Source organism: Elephantulus edwardii, unplaced genomic scaffold, assembly GCF_000299155.1.
Source record: "Elephantulus edwardii isolate Elephantulus edwardi_28Jun2011 unplaced genomic scaffold, EleEdw1.0 scaffold00354, whole genome shotgun sequence".
Classification (NCBI taxonomy): Eukaryota; Metazoa; Chordata; class Mammalia; order Macroscelidea; family Macroscelididae; genus Elephantulus; species Elephantulus edwardii.
The window spans coordinates 1525972-1539823 of record NW_006400104.1 but is presented as its reverse complement, the minus strand read 5'-3'; the positions used below and the strand labels follow the sequence as shown (position 1 = coordinate 1539823).

General features: G+C 38.4%; 1 protein-coding gene across 1 annotated transcript in view; it reads right to left on the bottom strand.

The window, feature by feature from the left end:
* The window catches only part of TIMD4 (T-cell immunoglobulin and mucin domain containing 4), an 83406-nt gene that overhangs the window by 15463 nt on the left and 54091 nt on the right, over positions 1–13852 (bottom strand). The window contains exon 4 of the mRNA XM_006901985.1: positions 7014–7539. Coding sequence (XP_006902047.1) covers positions 7014–7539 — 526 coding nt within the window. The remainder of the gene's footprint in view (positions 1–7013; positions 7540–13852) is intronic.

Below are 13852 nucleotides of genomic sequence, written 5' to 3'. Positions count from 1 at the left end.
CATGAAGAGGGTTAAACTGGGCTGCTCCTTTGAGGCAAGGATTCTGAGGCTTCGTCTGACATACTTTGGACATGTTGCAAGGAGGGACCGCTCCTTGAAGAGGGACATCATGCTTAGGAGGGTGGAGGGACAATGCAGGAGAGGAAGACCCTCTATGAGGTGGATTGATTTCATGACTGGGGTAATTGAGGTGGGTGTGTCGGAGACAGTGCGATTGGCACAGGATAGAGCAGGGTTTCAGGCTGTTGTACTAAGGGTAGCTATGAGTTGCAAGTGACTCAATGGCACATAACAGCAACAACCACAAATCTATACATTAAATGCAACCCAAATACAAATACCAATTCCATTCTTCAATGAGATGGAAAAGGCAATTTCTAATTTTGTCTGGAATGGAAAGAGACCCTAAATGAGCAAAGTACTCTGTAAAAAGAGAAACAAGGTAGGAGACATCTCACTCTCTGATTTCAAATTGTACTACACTGCCATGGCATTCAAGATAGTATGATATTGGTACAATGGCAGACACATAGCTCCAAGGAATAGAATTGAGAATCCAGAAATCAGCCCATCTACATATGGTCAACTGATTTTTGACAAGGAGATGAAATCAGTTAAGTGAGGGAATAACAGCCTCTTTAACAAATGGTGTTGGTAAAATTGGAAAACTGTCTGCAGAAAATTCAAGCAACACCCACACCTCATATCATCCACAAAACCCAACTCAAAGCAGATCAAGGATCTAGGACTAAAACCAAGGACTACAAACTTCACCAGAGAAAAGCTTGAAAAAACATTAGAAGCCCTAACCCACAGCAAGAACAGTGTTCCAAGCATCCGGAAAACCAACAACCAGGAGAGGATAAAATAGACGAATGGGACCTTCTACAAATCAAATCCCTATGCACATCCAAAAACTTCTCCACCAGGGTAAAAGGGAAAGCCACAGACTGGGAAAGAATACTTGGTAATGACATGTCTGATAAGGGACTTATATCTAGAATTCATGGAATACTCAAGCACTACAACAAGATAAATGTAAACAACCCAATTGCAAAATGGATGCAGGATATAGCAAATAAACCATGAAGAAATGTCAATAATCCCTAGCTCTAAAATGAGATGCAAGTCAGAACAACTTTGAGAGATCATCTCACCCCAGTAAAAAATAGCATAATTCAACAGAGCAGCAAACAACAAATGCTGGTGAGGTTGTGGAGAAACTGAAACCCTTATTCACTGTTAGTGGGAGTATAAAATGGTGCAACCAATCTGGAAAGCAGTATGGCTTTGTCTCAAAAAGTTGGAAATGTAAATAACATTTGACCCAATAATTCCACTACTGGGAATATATCCTAAAGAAACCAGTACGGCCACTAAAGCAGATATATGCACAACCATGTTTATTTCTGCATTGTTCATAATAGTAAAGAGATGGAAACAACATAAGTGCCATTAATAAATAAATGGATAGAAAAGCTGTGGTATATTTACACAATGGAATAATATGCAGCACTGAAAGCCAAGGAACTCATGACATATTATACAAAATGTGCAACCCTGGAAGACATTATGCTAAATGAAATATCTCAGTCACAAATGGACAAATATTGCATAATGTCACTGTTATAATACAGGACTGACTTCGGGGTTGGGGAAACTAAGAAAAGTTGGGGATAAATAATGCACACTACATTTAAACAGATGAGGGAAAGAACTGCTTAAAAAGAATATATTATTAGGTATTATTTGCATCCCAATAGTCCAGAATAAGAGCTGCATAGTAAAGTGGACTGGTTTGAGGGTGGGGAATTGTACAATAATGAAAGAATATTTTTTTCAGAGAAAAGCAAACTGAAGGGGTAGGCAGGGAGGAAAATGTGCAACAAAGATGAATGGAAATCCTAGTTCTCTATTGATAGCCCATTGATTTCTGAAGTCATATTTTTGTCAATGTCTTAAACGTAGCTTGCACTTATTCCCTAATCACCATGATCTCTTGATGATATGCTATTTCCTGAAATGAGCCACTTTCCCCCAGTTATTTTGGTACAGTGTCTCTGTGTATTCCCTCTATTTTCTTTTCCCAGTTTGTAGGTTTCCTTTTCACCCTATCAGAAAAACTGGGGTTTTTTATGCACAAAAGCACTTAATTTCTAGAAGTAACCATTGATCAATTTTACCCTCTTAACACAAAGTAGATCAGAGACCTAGGGGTAAAGACAAAAACCATGAGGAGTCTTAAGTGACAAAATTCCTCCACTTTCTTTTTTTAAAAAATTAATTAATTAATTTCTTTTTCATTTTAATGAACATCTACAGAGATTTTGGAATTCCGTTCATTCATTGTTGCACCCTTCTCTCCGCCCCTCCCCTCCCGTTTTGCTCCTCTCCACTTTCTTTTGATGCTTCCTATGTCATTCAAATTTGCCCATGCTATTTTTCAATGTTGGAGCTCGAGGGTTGAATTTATTTCTTAGTTCTTTCAACTTGAGTATTGCTGAGAGAGTTCCTCGCTTTTTATTCTCCAACCCCAGTTCTTTGCACATTCTGTTAAAATATTTCACTATGTCTTCTCAAACTGTCCTTTGAAATTATCTGTTCATCTCTTTTACTTCAGAATCTCTTCCTTTTGTGTTAGCTTCTTGATGCTCCAGTGCAATTTTCAGAAACTTTTCTGATATGCATTTTGATCTTTTTTTTTCTCCTCTGTTACTCAAGTTGGTTTTAAAAGAGGCAGTGACATCGATGATATAATTGCTAATGACAGACGGATTTTGGCTAGAATTAAAAAATACCAGAAGAATGTCCATTTGTGTTTATGTAAAAACATTTGACTGTTTGGAGTATAATAAACTCTGGCTAGTCTTGAGAAGAATGGGAATCCCAGAACACTTAACTGTGCTTATATGAAACCTATGTCTAGACCAAAAAAGCTATTGTTTGAACAGAACAAGGGAACACTGCACAGTTTAACAAGAAAGGCATGTGTTAAAGCTGTGTCCTCTATCCACATGTGCTCAAACTTTATGCTAAACAAATAATTCAAGAAGCTGAACTTTATAAAGAAAGATGTAGTATCAGGATCAAAGGAGAACTAACCAACAAGCATCGCTATGCAGATGACACAATCTTGCTTTCTGAAAGCAAGGAGGACTTGAAGAACTTGTTACAGAAGATCAAAGCATACAACATGTAATATGGATTACATTGCAGCATCAGGAAAACAAAGATTTTCATCATAGGGTCATTAGGCAACATCATGAGAGATGAAGAAAAGATTGAGTACAGAACCTGGCCTAGTCTTCATTGTTGATGTTGAACTTCTCCAATGATTCCTTCCACAGGTAATCAATCTGATTTCTGTGCATACTATTGGGGAAATTAATGTATCTATTCTGTGTTTATGTTTCTTATAAAAGGTATTTGCTATCAATAAATCATAACCTCAGAAATTTCAAGGAATGTCTCTATGAGTCATAACATACCCAAGGGCAGGGGTTATGGTTTTAGTAAAACTTCCATTAGATTCTGTGGGCGAGGGAAACATTTAGAACATTACATAATCCAGTCTAGAGGATTAAGGAACATTTCAGTTAAGAGAGATCTGGAATTCAGAGTTAGTTGAAATAGAAATGAAATAAAGTGAACAAATTTCTTAAGTATTTAAGAGGAAGATCAGGAGGCTAAGGATAGTGTGAGGATGAGAGAGAAACAACTTGGAAAATTCTCAAGTTTCCATGTTCATCACTTAACTTTCCCCTGAAATGGAAATTTGAGAGGAAAGCAGAAGTCAAAGTGTTGGAGAGAAGGGAGAGAAATTCTAGTTATGATTCAGCTAGGGTAAGGTCCCAGTGGGACTCATGTAAACACTCTTGGCCTAACCAGAAGCTGATGTATTGAAATATGAACCAAAGTCAGAGTAGGAGTTCCTCATTGTCATCAGTATCCAGGTAGCAGATAAAAGCCTGAGGGTAAGTGTGAGAATTATGAGCTATACTCCTAGACACAGAAGACACAACCCAAACACAAGCCATAAAAAAGAAGGCAGAGAAGGCCTAGGAGAAAGAGAGATTAGAGTGCTAGGTATATGAAAATGCAGGGGAAGAAAAACACCTAGCAGATGAGAGGAAAGTCACATTGTTTTAAACTCACATTAAAAAAAAAAAAAAAAAAAACACCAAAATATTGTTGAGTCAGTTTTTATACCAACGAGCCCTATAAGAGAACAGATCTACCTCCTGAGTTTCCAATGACTGGATAGCTGCTGAGTCTGAATCATCAACTTTTTGGTTTGGAGACAGAGCTTTAAACCTTGTGACACCTCCAATAGCTCCAACTTAAACCCATTGATTGCCATCGAATTAGAACTGGCACACAACTGGCTTTCCACCAAGTTTCTAATGAGGAGATTGACCGTGGGTTAGCAGTGCACCTCCCTGTGCCCCTAGCACTGTGTCTTCTATATGTACAATTATCAAAAATTGTAGTAGAAAAAGTATACAAAAGCCGCAGGCATCAAGTGATTAAATAGAAAAAATATCTAAACTAATAACTACTATAATTAATCATTACATCCCTCCAATCTTCCTCATACTTGTGGCAAAAAGAGAAAGAGCAACTTTTGTAAGGCTCATAATTTGATAGAAGGGAGCGCATTTGCCCGTAAAGGAAAGTGACCTGTTGAATGCCTAGGAACGTAAAACTCCAAGGGGAAAATTCAGCATGTTTTTATAGCCTTCAACTAAATTACTGGAATTGTTTTCTTTCTGCTATTATCCCCTTGAGCTGGAAATTGCAGGTAAGAATTTAAAACTCCTACCCTGTCCCGTCAAAATCCTGTCTTATTATAATCATTTATGATGGATAATCCTGAAATTGAAACCATCAAAGAGAAAAGCCAGCTGGGGTCAGTTTTATCAGAGTTAATCTGTCATTTAAATTGGAATTGTCTAATGGGAGACACCTTTTGCAAACACAGCAGTGCTGGATAACACCTAAGGGGCCTTTCTCTTCTTATTCAGAAAATGCCAAAAGCCCATCTGAAAGCACCTGCACCCCACCTTCCCTGCCAAGGGCTACAGTGTTGTAAACAGAATAGCAACAAGAAACATAAGTTAATTTTGATCACTTTTCCATGTGAAAAGCAGCAATGCCAATTGGGAAAGGATGACTAAACCACTGGGTTTTGATTCCTTGTAGTCTAGGCCTTACATTCTCAAGGACTCAAGGTTTGGCGCATGTACATCTGGGCAACATTCAAGTAGAGCAGTTCTGCAAGGTTAGGTGTGCAACTACTTGTTCACATTTGTAGATGAAGGATCAGTGAAACAGAGGAAGGCTTTCACTGTGAGGAATTGACACAGTGGCTATAACAACAGACTTGAGCATGACAGAATGGTACAGGATAGGGTAACACACTTTTCTGTTGTTCATTGGGTCAGTATAAGTCTTAATCGACTGAATGATGCATAACGACCACCACATCTACAGGAATAAGATAATATATTGTGTTGTGGCAATGCATTGCCATAGCATTAGGAAGCTAATACAGAGACTAGTAATGAAAATCTGAAAATACATAAAGAACTAAGAATGATGTCTCTGGGGTTGGTCACCAGGGAATGAATGAACAATTGACTTTTTAAAAAATATTTTTGTACTATATCAAGTATTTAAAAAATTAATTTAAGATAACCTAAGAATGGCCAATGAGCCCATGAAAAGATACTCAATATCATGATCTATCTGGAAAATACAAATTAAAGCCAAATAAGAACCTATGTCTTTGAACTGTGGTGTTGGCAAAAAAAAATATGGAATATTCTTGGGCTGTCAAAAGAACAAACAAATCTGCTTGGAAAAAGTGTAGCCAGAGTGCTCCTTAGAAGTAAGGATGGTGATACTTCATGTCACGTGTCTCACATCCTTTGGAAATGTTATCAGGGGAAACTAGTCTCTGGAAGAATATCATGCTTGATAAAGCAGAACATCATTGAAGAAGAGAAAGTCCCTCAATGATATCAATTAACACAGTGTCTACAACAAAGGACTCAAGAACAACAGCAATTGTAAGGATAGGGCATGATCAGAAAACGAGTTTTTTTTTCATGTGTACATTGGATGACTAAGTTGGCTGGAAGGTACCTAACACCGCTACCACCATCACATAATTCACTCATTTAAAATGTATAATTCAATGATTGTAAATATTTAAAATACATATATGCAGCCATCATCACATCAAAATTGCAGGAAGACTCATCAATAACCTGCCATACGCAAATAGCACAATCTTGCTGGCAGAAAAGGAAGACTTGAATTTTCAAACTTCAATTTTTTTTATCAAACAAATGGGTTTTATTGGCATCTAAAAACAAAACTCACCCAACAATGAAAGTTATTTTAATATTTGTTGTTATTTTCTTTGTTCTTTTTCACTCACAGCAGTATGAGGAACAAATCACAGACACTTACTTTGGAGAAACAGAGACCGCAGTGTAGATTTTACAAAACCACTTTTTTCAATCTCATTATTGTGCTCCTCAAAGTATCTAGAGCCAGTCTTTGCATAAAACATCACAGCTTCTATTACCTTAAAATTCTGCACCAGCCTAAAGATATGGGTAAGATAGATATACCACCACTTGCTATTTTGAAATATATCCATTACCATATCCAACCTAGCAGTAGTATCTAAAAACCACATTCTTCCATAGGAAGTCTCTGATAAGCTGTTATTTATTTACCTGACGTTAAAAGAATCTGGGGCAATATTTATAGTTTACCAGAAAAAATTTTAAAAAAAGTTTACCTACCATGTTCGTAGTAAGTACAATGTCTATACAAGTCAGTTGTACAATTATTTTAAAAGAGAAAGGTGAACATGAACATCAGATTAACTTAATTCTGGCAGACAAAAGTGAATGCCTATGGTCCAGTCAGCCATTAATCTATTACAGCGAGATGACAACTTTACAAAATGTATCCTTTACCTACTGAGTGATGATTACGTCCCCTCAGTTTCTGTGCTTTCTACTACTGGTTCACTTTCTATATCAGCAGCTGTGTCACTCTTCTCCTTGTTTATCTCACTTGAAGATGCCAGTTTATCGTAAAGTTCAGGATTATTCTGTGCAGGTAAAGGTGGTGGCTGAGCGTGTCTCTCTGTATTTTCACCATTTACCTGAGGCACATTATCTCCTTTTCGTTGAGAAGTGGCCCCTTCAAAGTAATCAAAAACTCGAGCATGGGGAGGCGGGACCCAGGTGTTGGGAATTCTGTCTCTTCCAAGTCGATTTCCATTAATTTCTCTGCAGAAATAAAAATCTCTGTCATCCCTATCCCTCTGCCTCTCCCAAGGTCTTCTGCAGTCATCAAAATCTCTGTGAACTTCTTGTCCAAATCCTCCATTCCAACGACCACCTCTAGGACCAAATCTTATAGTTTCCAGGAGGAAACCGGCCTCTCTCTTCATGTAAACCTTTGGGACCACCAAAGACATGGAGACCACGATGCTCTCTCTCATCAAAATCTCCTCTATGGCCCCAGGGCTTCTCAGGATTAAAGCCAAAATGATCTCTTCGACTGCTATGATCTATACCTGGCCTAGCGAGGTTCTCCCTTATATCTACAGGAGGTCTTCTGAAGTGGTCCCTACCATCTAACGGAGGCCTTCCAGGGTCTTCACGAGGGTCAACAGGCTGCCCAACAACTTCCCTAACATCCATCGGAGGAGGAAAGTGGAATCTCGTCACCTTCTTGCTGAATGTTCTCGTTCCCAAGCAGCAGCCTTTTGTCTGGATTAGGAACCTTGTGGACATCTTGCCTTCCAGGAGCCAGGAAAGGTCTTTCAGGATGACCAAAAAGATCTCCTGGAGGAACAAACTTCAATTTTTTAATATTTCTTTGTCTATAAATGAAATCCTATCCTCATTAACAGAAATGCTCTCATTTCTCTTTCTTTCAATCCCTTGGCAACTACTAAGCCACTTTCTATCTCAATGAATTGTTCCACACTAGACATTTTATCAATGTCCTCTTGATCTCTGTTGTGCTCTAGCCCATTATATTAGCAATTGTGCCAAATCCATCATGACAATGGTACAGAATAGGGCAAGATTCAGGAGCTCTGGTGGCCTAGAGACAAGAAGCTGTCCTGCAATCCCAAAGGAGCATGGTTCAAATTCACCAAATGTTGTACTGGAGAAGGAGGGGCAGTCCCCTCCTGTACCAGTTGGATCCAATTCAATGACACACAACAAAAAGGAACAAACAAACAAACAAAATAGGGTAAGCTTCAAACACATTGTTGGTAGGGTTTCTATGAGTCATATTTCACCTGAGAGCATCTGACAATAACAGACATTTTATATGAATGAAATCCTATAACATAGTCTTTTGTGATTGGCTCTTTTCACCGCTTTAAGAATCATGCATTTTATATCATGTATGGTTTCAGTATTTCATTTTTTTTATGACTGAATAATATTCCACTGCATATATTATGTTTCTTTTCTCCATTTATTGGGTGATTGCTATTTGAGTGTTTCTACTTTTATGCGATTATGAATAATATTGCTAATGTTTCTGCATAAAGTTCTTCGTGAATACACGTATTCATTTCTACTGAAATTTCTATTTCTACAAGTAGAAATCCCTGTGGTAAAGTGTGGACTGTGGTGTTGCTAGCTGAAAGTCAGCAGTGTGAATCCAAAAGCCTTTTTGAGGAAGGAGGAAATCTATTTTCACAAAAACTTAAAGCCTTATCACAACATGGAGGGACATCTTGATAACAATGGGTTTCTCAATGTACTTACTTTAATCAGACTACAAAATTATTTTCTTTATCTATACCACAATGCAAAGGCAGCAATTCTCCTTCAGTCTTTTTTATTAATTGTCCAGATATTACATGCATATGAAGCAATTGAAAATACTATGACTTGAGCCAGGCATATTTAATCTTTAACAGTGGCATGGGGTGGGGGGTGGGGGTGGGCAGAGAGAAAAGTGCAACAATGAATGAATGGAAATCCAAGGTTTCTGTAGACTTTCATTAAAATTAACAATAAAAAAAGTTGGGGGTATTGCTGCTTAACCCCTTCACTCTGACAACCCTGAACTCTCTCACTCTCTCACAACCATCTCTCACTCACTGCCATTGAGTCAGAACTATTTATGGTTGAACTTCAGCAGGATTTCAGAGGTTTCACATCACCCATAATTTTCCTGAGGAACAGTAAGTAAGTGGATTCAAAGCCCCTGCTTTTGCTTGGCAGTTCAACTTGTTAACCACTAGTCCATCAGAGCTCTTTACCACCACTTAGCATTTATTCCAAATTTCAGGCTATGTGAGTTCATGCTATACACTTCCCCTCTCTGGGTCACCATTTCTTTATCTGAAAGAGGAATCACTTATGGTTTTCTTAAACCTACATAGTTCTGCATTTCTTTATAAAATGAACTTGAATGATCTGAAAAAGTGATCATAACATTTTATTAATTTTTAATTATATAAAATGTATTTAGTGTATAGAAAGAATATGGAAATATTTTAAAGTAGTTCACAAATATATACCTCTTATTTAGCAAAGAAAATGAAAAATAGTCAAATGCTGACTATATCTAACTTTAAGTGAAAAATATAATAACAAGTATAAATTTTCTTTAGCTTCCTAATTTCTCAAATGTGAAACATTTAAACTGTAAAATATTCTGTGTGTAAAGTTCTAATCAGAGGAAACTCACTGAGATGATCTGAGTCAATAGCTAATTTTTTTTGGGATGTGCCATTTCTCAGAAATGCCACAGTGATCTTCTTAGTGTATGGTACAGATTGAACTGTGTCCTCAAAAATATATGTTGAAAGCCTGGCCCATATACTTGTAAATAGGTCTTGTTTGAAAATGGGACTGATTTGTTGTTGTTGTTGTTGTTGTTATGTTAGTTAGCTAGATATGACTGAAGTGTGTTCTATATTTAATTACCTACTGTTGTTATTGCTGTATACAATTGACTCAAAATCTACCCATAGCTAACTCTCCAGTGAGTTTTTCAGAGGTGGTACAACACATGGAAAAAGATTTCTCATCTTTCTTCTATGGAGAAACTGGTGGATTAAAGTCTCATACCTTTGTGTTGCCAATACAGTTCCTTACCACTAAGTCATCAGAGCTCCCCAAAATATAGCAGACTAGGCACAGTGAAAAAAGAGAAAGGGGAAAAAACCAAACAAAAATCCCAAAACAACCAACCAGGTACATCTAAAAGCATTGTTAGGAGAAGTCCTGATGGCATAGTCTGTAGCACTGTTAACACAGAAGTCATGTCTCTGTGGCAGTTCGAATCCTTCAATGGTTACTTGGGAGAAAGATGGGTAATCTGTTTTTGTTGTTGTTGTTGTAATATGCCGTGGAGTCACCTGCAACTCATAGCAACGCTATTTACAAGAGTCCTAAACCCTGCTCTATCCTGTGCCAACCTCACTGTCAGTCACTGAATCAATCCATCTCATTGAGGGTCTTCCTCTCCTGCACTGTCCCTCCACCCTCCAAAGCATGATGTCCTTCTCCAAGGACCGGTCCCTCCTTGCAGCATGTCCAAAGTATGACAGACGAAGCTTCAGAATAAATTTACAGCCACTAAAATCCTGCAACTCTACGGCACTTAACAATATCTCTACCACCACCAGCATAGAAAGAGAGAGCAGTTGGCCTAGTGGACAGAAAGCTATGCCCCCAAGCTAAAGCTGGGTGACTCTACTCCGTGGCCCTCAGGCCTGCCTTTAATTGTTTTTGGTGAAACATTCTTCTAGGTCGTGTAACCCTGGTATGTCCACTTGCTGCACAGAGGTAACTCGTGGTTGCTGTGAAGCCGAACACTGTGACACTGATGTGTCAAATGCGAGAATGATTACCCATCGTGGACAGTGTTTGGTGAAGCTCCCCAATTAAAACAAGCTTGGAAGCAGGAGTGGCATCCACTTCCATAATAACTTGCCTCTGGAAACCATAAGAACCTGGTGAAAGAACAAAAGTTATACAGGAGGTATCCAGGACTTTCATTCATAGGGTCGCTATGGGTCACCTGTGACTCGATGGCACTTAACAACAACAACAAAAACCTGATAAAGGGTCAGCTATGACTAGATTCAGACTGTGGTCAATGAGATTTTAGCTTCACTAGGAGCTGAATAGATAAGAAAGAACCTCTCCCTGAAGCTATACTATGAATTCTCCACAAAGCTTTTCCCCTTGAAGTGTCAGAAAAGAAATTTCTATTCCTCAAAGTTGCCACAGACTTGTGGTATTTGCATTCCAAATGCAACAGGTAATTAAGATAGAATTCAGTACCAAGAAATATGGATGCTGTTCTAAGAAACACCTAAAAATGTGGAAGTGGTTTTGCAATTTCATAATTGGTAAAGACCGTGGGAACTTTGCTAGTAAGAGCTCAGCATGCCATGTGAGGAGATGGTCGGTAGAATGATGAACGTAAAGGGCTACTCTGATGAGGGCCCAGAAAGAATGGAGAGCTGTGGGGAGGGTCATCACCATCAACAGCATGCTCCCAGAAGTGTGGCTATTAAGTGTGCTTCTGATGAGGCTTTAAAAGGAAATGATGAAGATGTGATTGGACAATAAAGGGAAGGTGATAGGTTTTATAAGCTGGCAAAGAACTTTTCTAAAGTATTTTCAAATGTGCTGGGGAAGGTAGAACTTACAAGTGATGTGACTGGGTGTTTGGCTGTAGAGATTTCTCAGCAACATCTTAAAGAACTACAATGATTCCTCCTTAACACTTAAAGTAAAATGTGGGTAGATAGAGATACATTTAGAAAGGAAAAAGAAACCAGAACTTAAAGCCCTGGAAAATTCTGTCTTGAAAACTAGTAAAGCGTATCCTGAAACTGGCACCAAAGTTGTGACTACACAGTATTTTACTAAAAAGAGTAAGCCTGTAAGTGATGAATCTAATCAACCACTTCACAGAAATGCTGTAAATTTAGACTGAAAGGAACAAAGACAGGATTAAAAGCTGTCTCCTTCCTGGAAATTTATAAGCAAGAAAGAGGCCAGTTTCAGATTTCTATTGGATAAATAAATACATCCAAGGTGCTAACTTGCAGCTAACCCTCAAGCAGGATTTCTGAGACTATAAAGCACACAGAAGAAGGTTGCCTATCTGTCTCCCAAGGAGTAATTGGTGGATTCGAACCTCACGCCTTTGGGTTGGCAGCTCAATTCCTTAATGACTAGACCACCAGAGCTCCCTAATTAAATTTATTCCTATATAAATATAGGGAGTTCTGGTAGCCTACTGGCAAGAATCTATGCTGCAATCCTGAAGGCACACAGTTCGAGGCCACCAGATGCTTCACAGGAGAAAGATGGGCAGTCTCCTCCTATGCAATTAACTGCTCCTGAAAACTCACGAGAGGGTCAGCTATGGATTGGTTCCCATTGTACGGTACACAACAACATATAACTATAAACACTATCTAGAGATAATCCTGTTTGAGGAGGTCTGGCTGCTTAGTTCAAAGAGTTGGGCCACTAACCTGGAGGGTGTGCAGCTCTAGTGGTTTAAATTCACCAACAGTTCCTCAACAGAAAGATGAGTAGACTTCCCATTGGGAAATACATTAGAGGTGAGTCAGCACCAACTCAACAGCAGTGAGGGATATGTTTTGTTGTTACTGTGTTAATCAGGCCATCTGAAAGTAGAATGGGTTCTTAAGCTAATCACTACTGAGCCAAAAACTGATAAAAACAAGGAAGAAAAGTGATGATAGACAAAAGGCATACACAAGAATTGTTGGCAGTTACTTAGGAGAGAATGAAACAGACAAGAAAGCACACTCCTGAGAGCAGGCTCCACATTCCTCTTCCTCGCTTCTTGGACTGTAAGAACATAATGTTTTGTTCATGAAAGCCACTCCTTTGTGGTATTTCTATTACTGAAGTCACTCTCAGTTGCTGTCAAGTCTGATTCAACTCATAGTGACCCTCTGTTAGTTTTCTGAGGCTATAATTCTTGACTGGAGGAGACTGTTTGTCTTTTATCCATGACCTTTTGGTTAGCAGTGTACAATGCCACGGGCTACAACACCAGAGCTCCTATATTAATGAAGCAGTAGGTTAATAAGAAGAATCTCTGATGGCATAGCCCATAGCATGTTTCACAATAACAAAAATTCTGCAAGGTTTGAATTCACCATCAGCTGTGCAGGAGATTAAGATTTACAACTTTGGAAACCTAACAGGAGTCACTGTAAACTTGACAGCATTGAGTTTGGTTTTGAGTAAGGTAACTAAGACAGAGACACTTCCAAGAAACTATTAGAAAATCATTAACCAGAAGCCAGCAAAGGGTTTTATTAATCAAATGCACACTCCACATCTAAAAGTACAGACATAAAGAGATGTCTAGGATAAATACAAATATGTGTTTTGTAAACCATGGATGTGCAAACTAGTCTATGTGAGAAAATTTGGAGAACAGCTACCTGACCGACTGACCGGAAGAGATCCATAATTGCTCCCAAGGTGATCCAACAGAATGTTAAAATTATCAAACAATATCATTACTATCACACTAAGCAAAATATTGCTGAAGATCATCTAAAACTGACAAGAGCAGTACATTGACAGACTGTCTGAAGTTAAAGCTGCATTTGAAGCCATGGCACCAGGAATAACACTACTGATGCCAGATGGATTCTGGCTGAAAGCAGACAATATCAGAAAAATGTCTGTTTGTTTTATTGACTAAGCAAAGGCATCTGACTAAGTGAATTATAACAAAGTACGGTCAACACTCTTGACACCAGTAGCCAGGAAATGAAAAA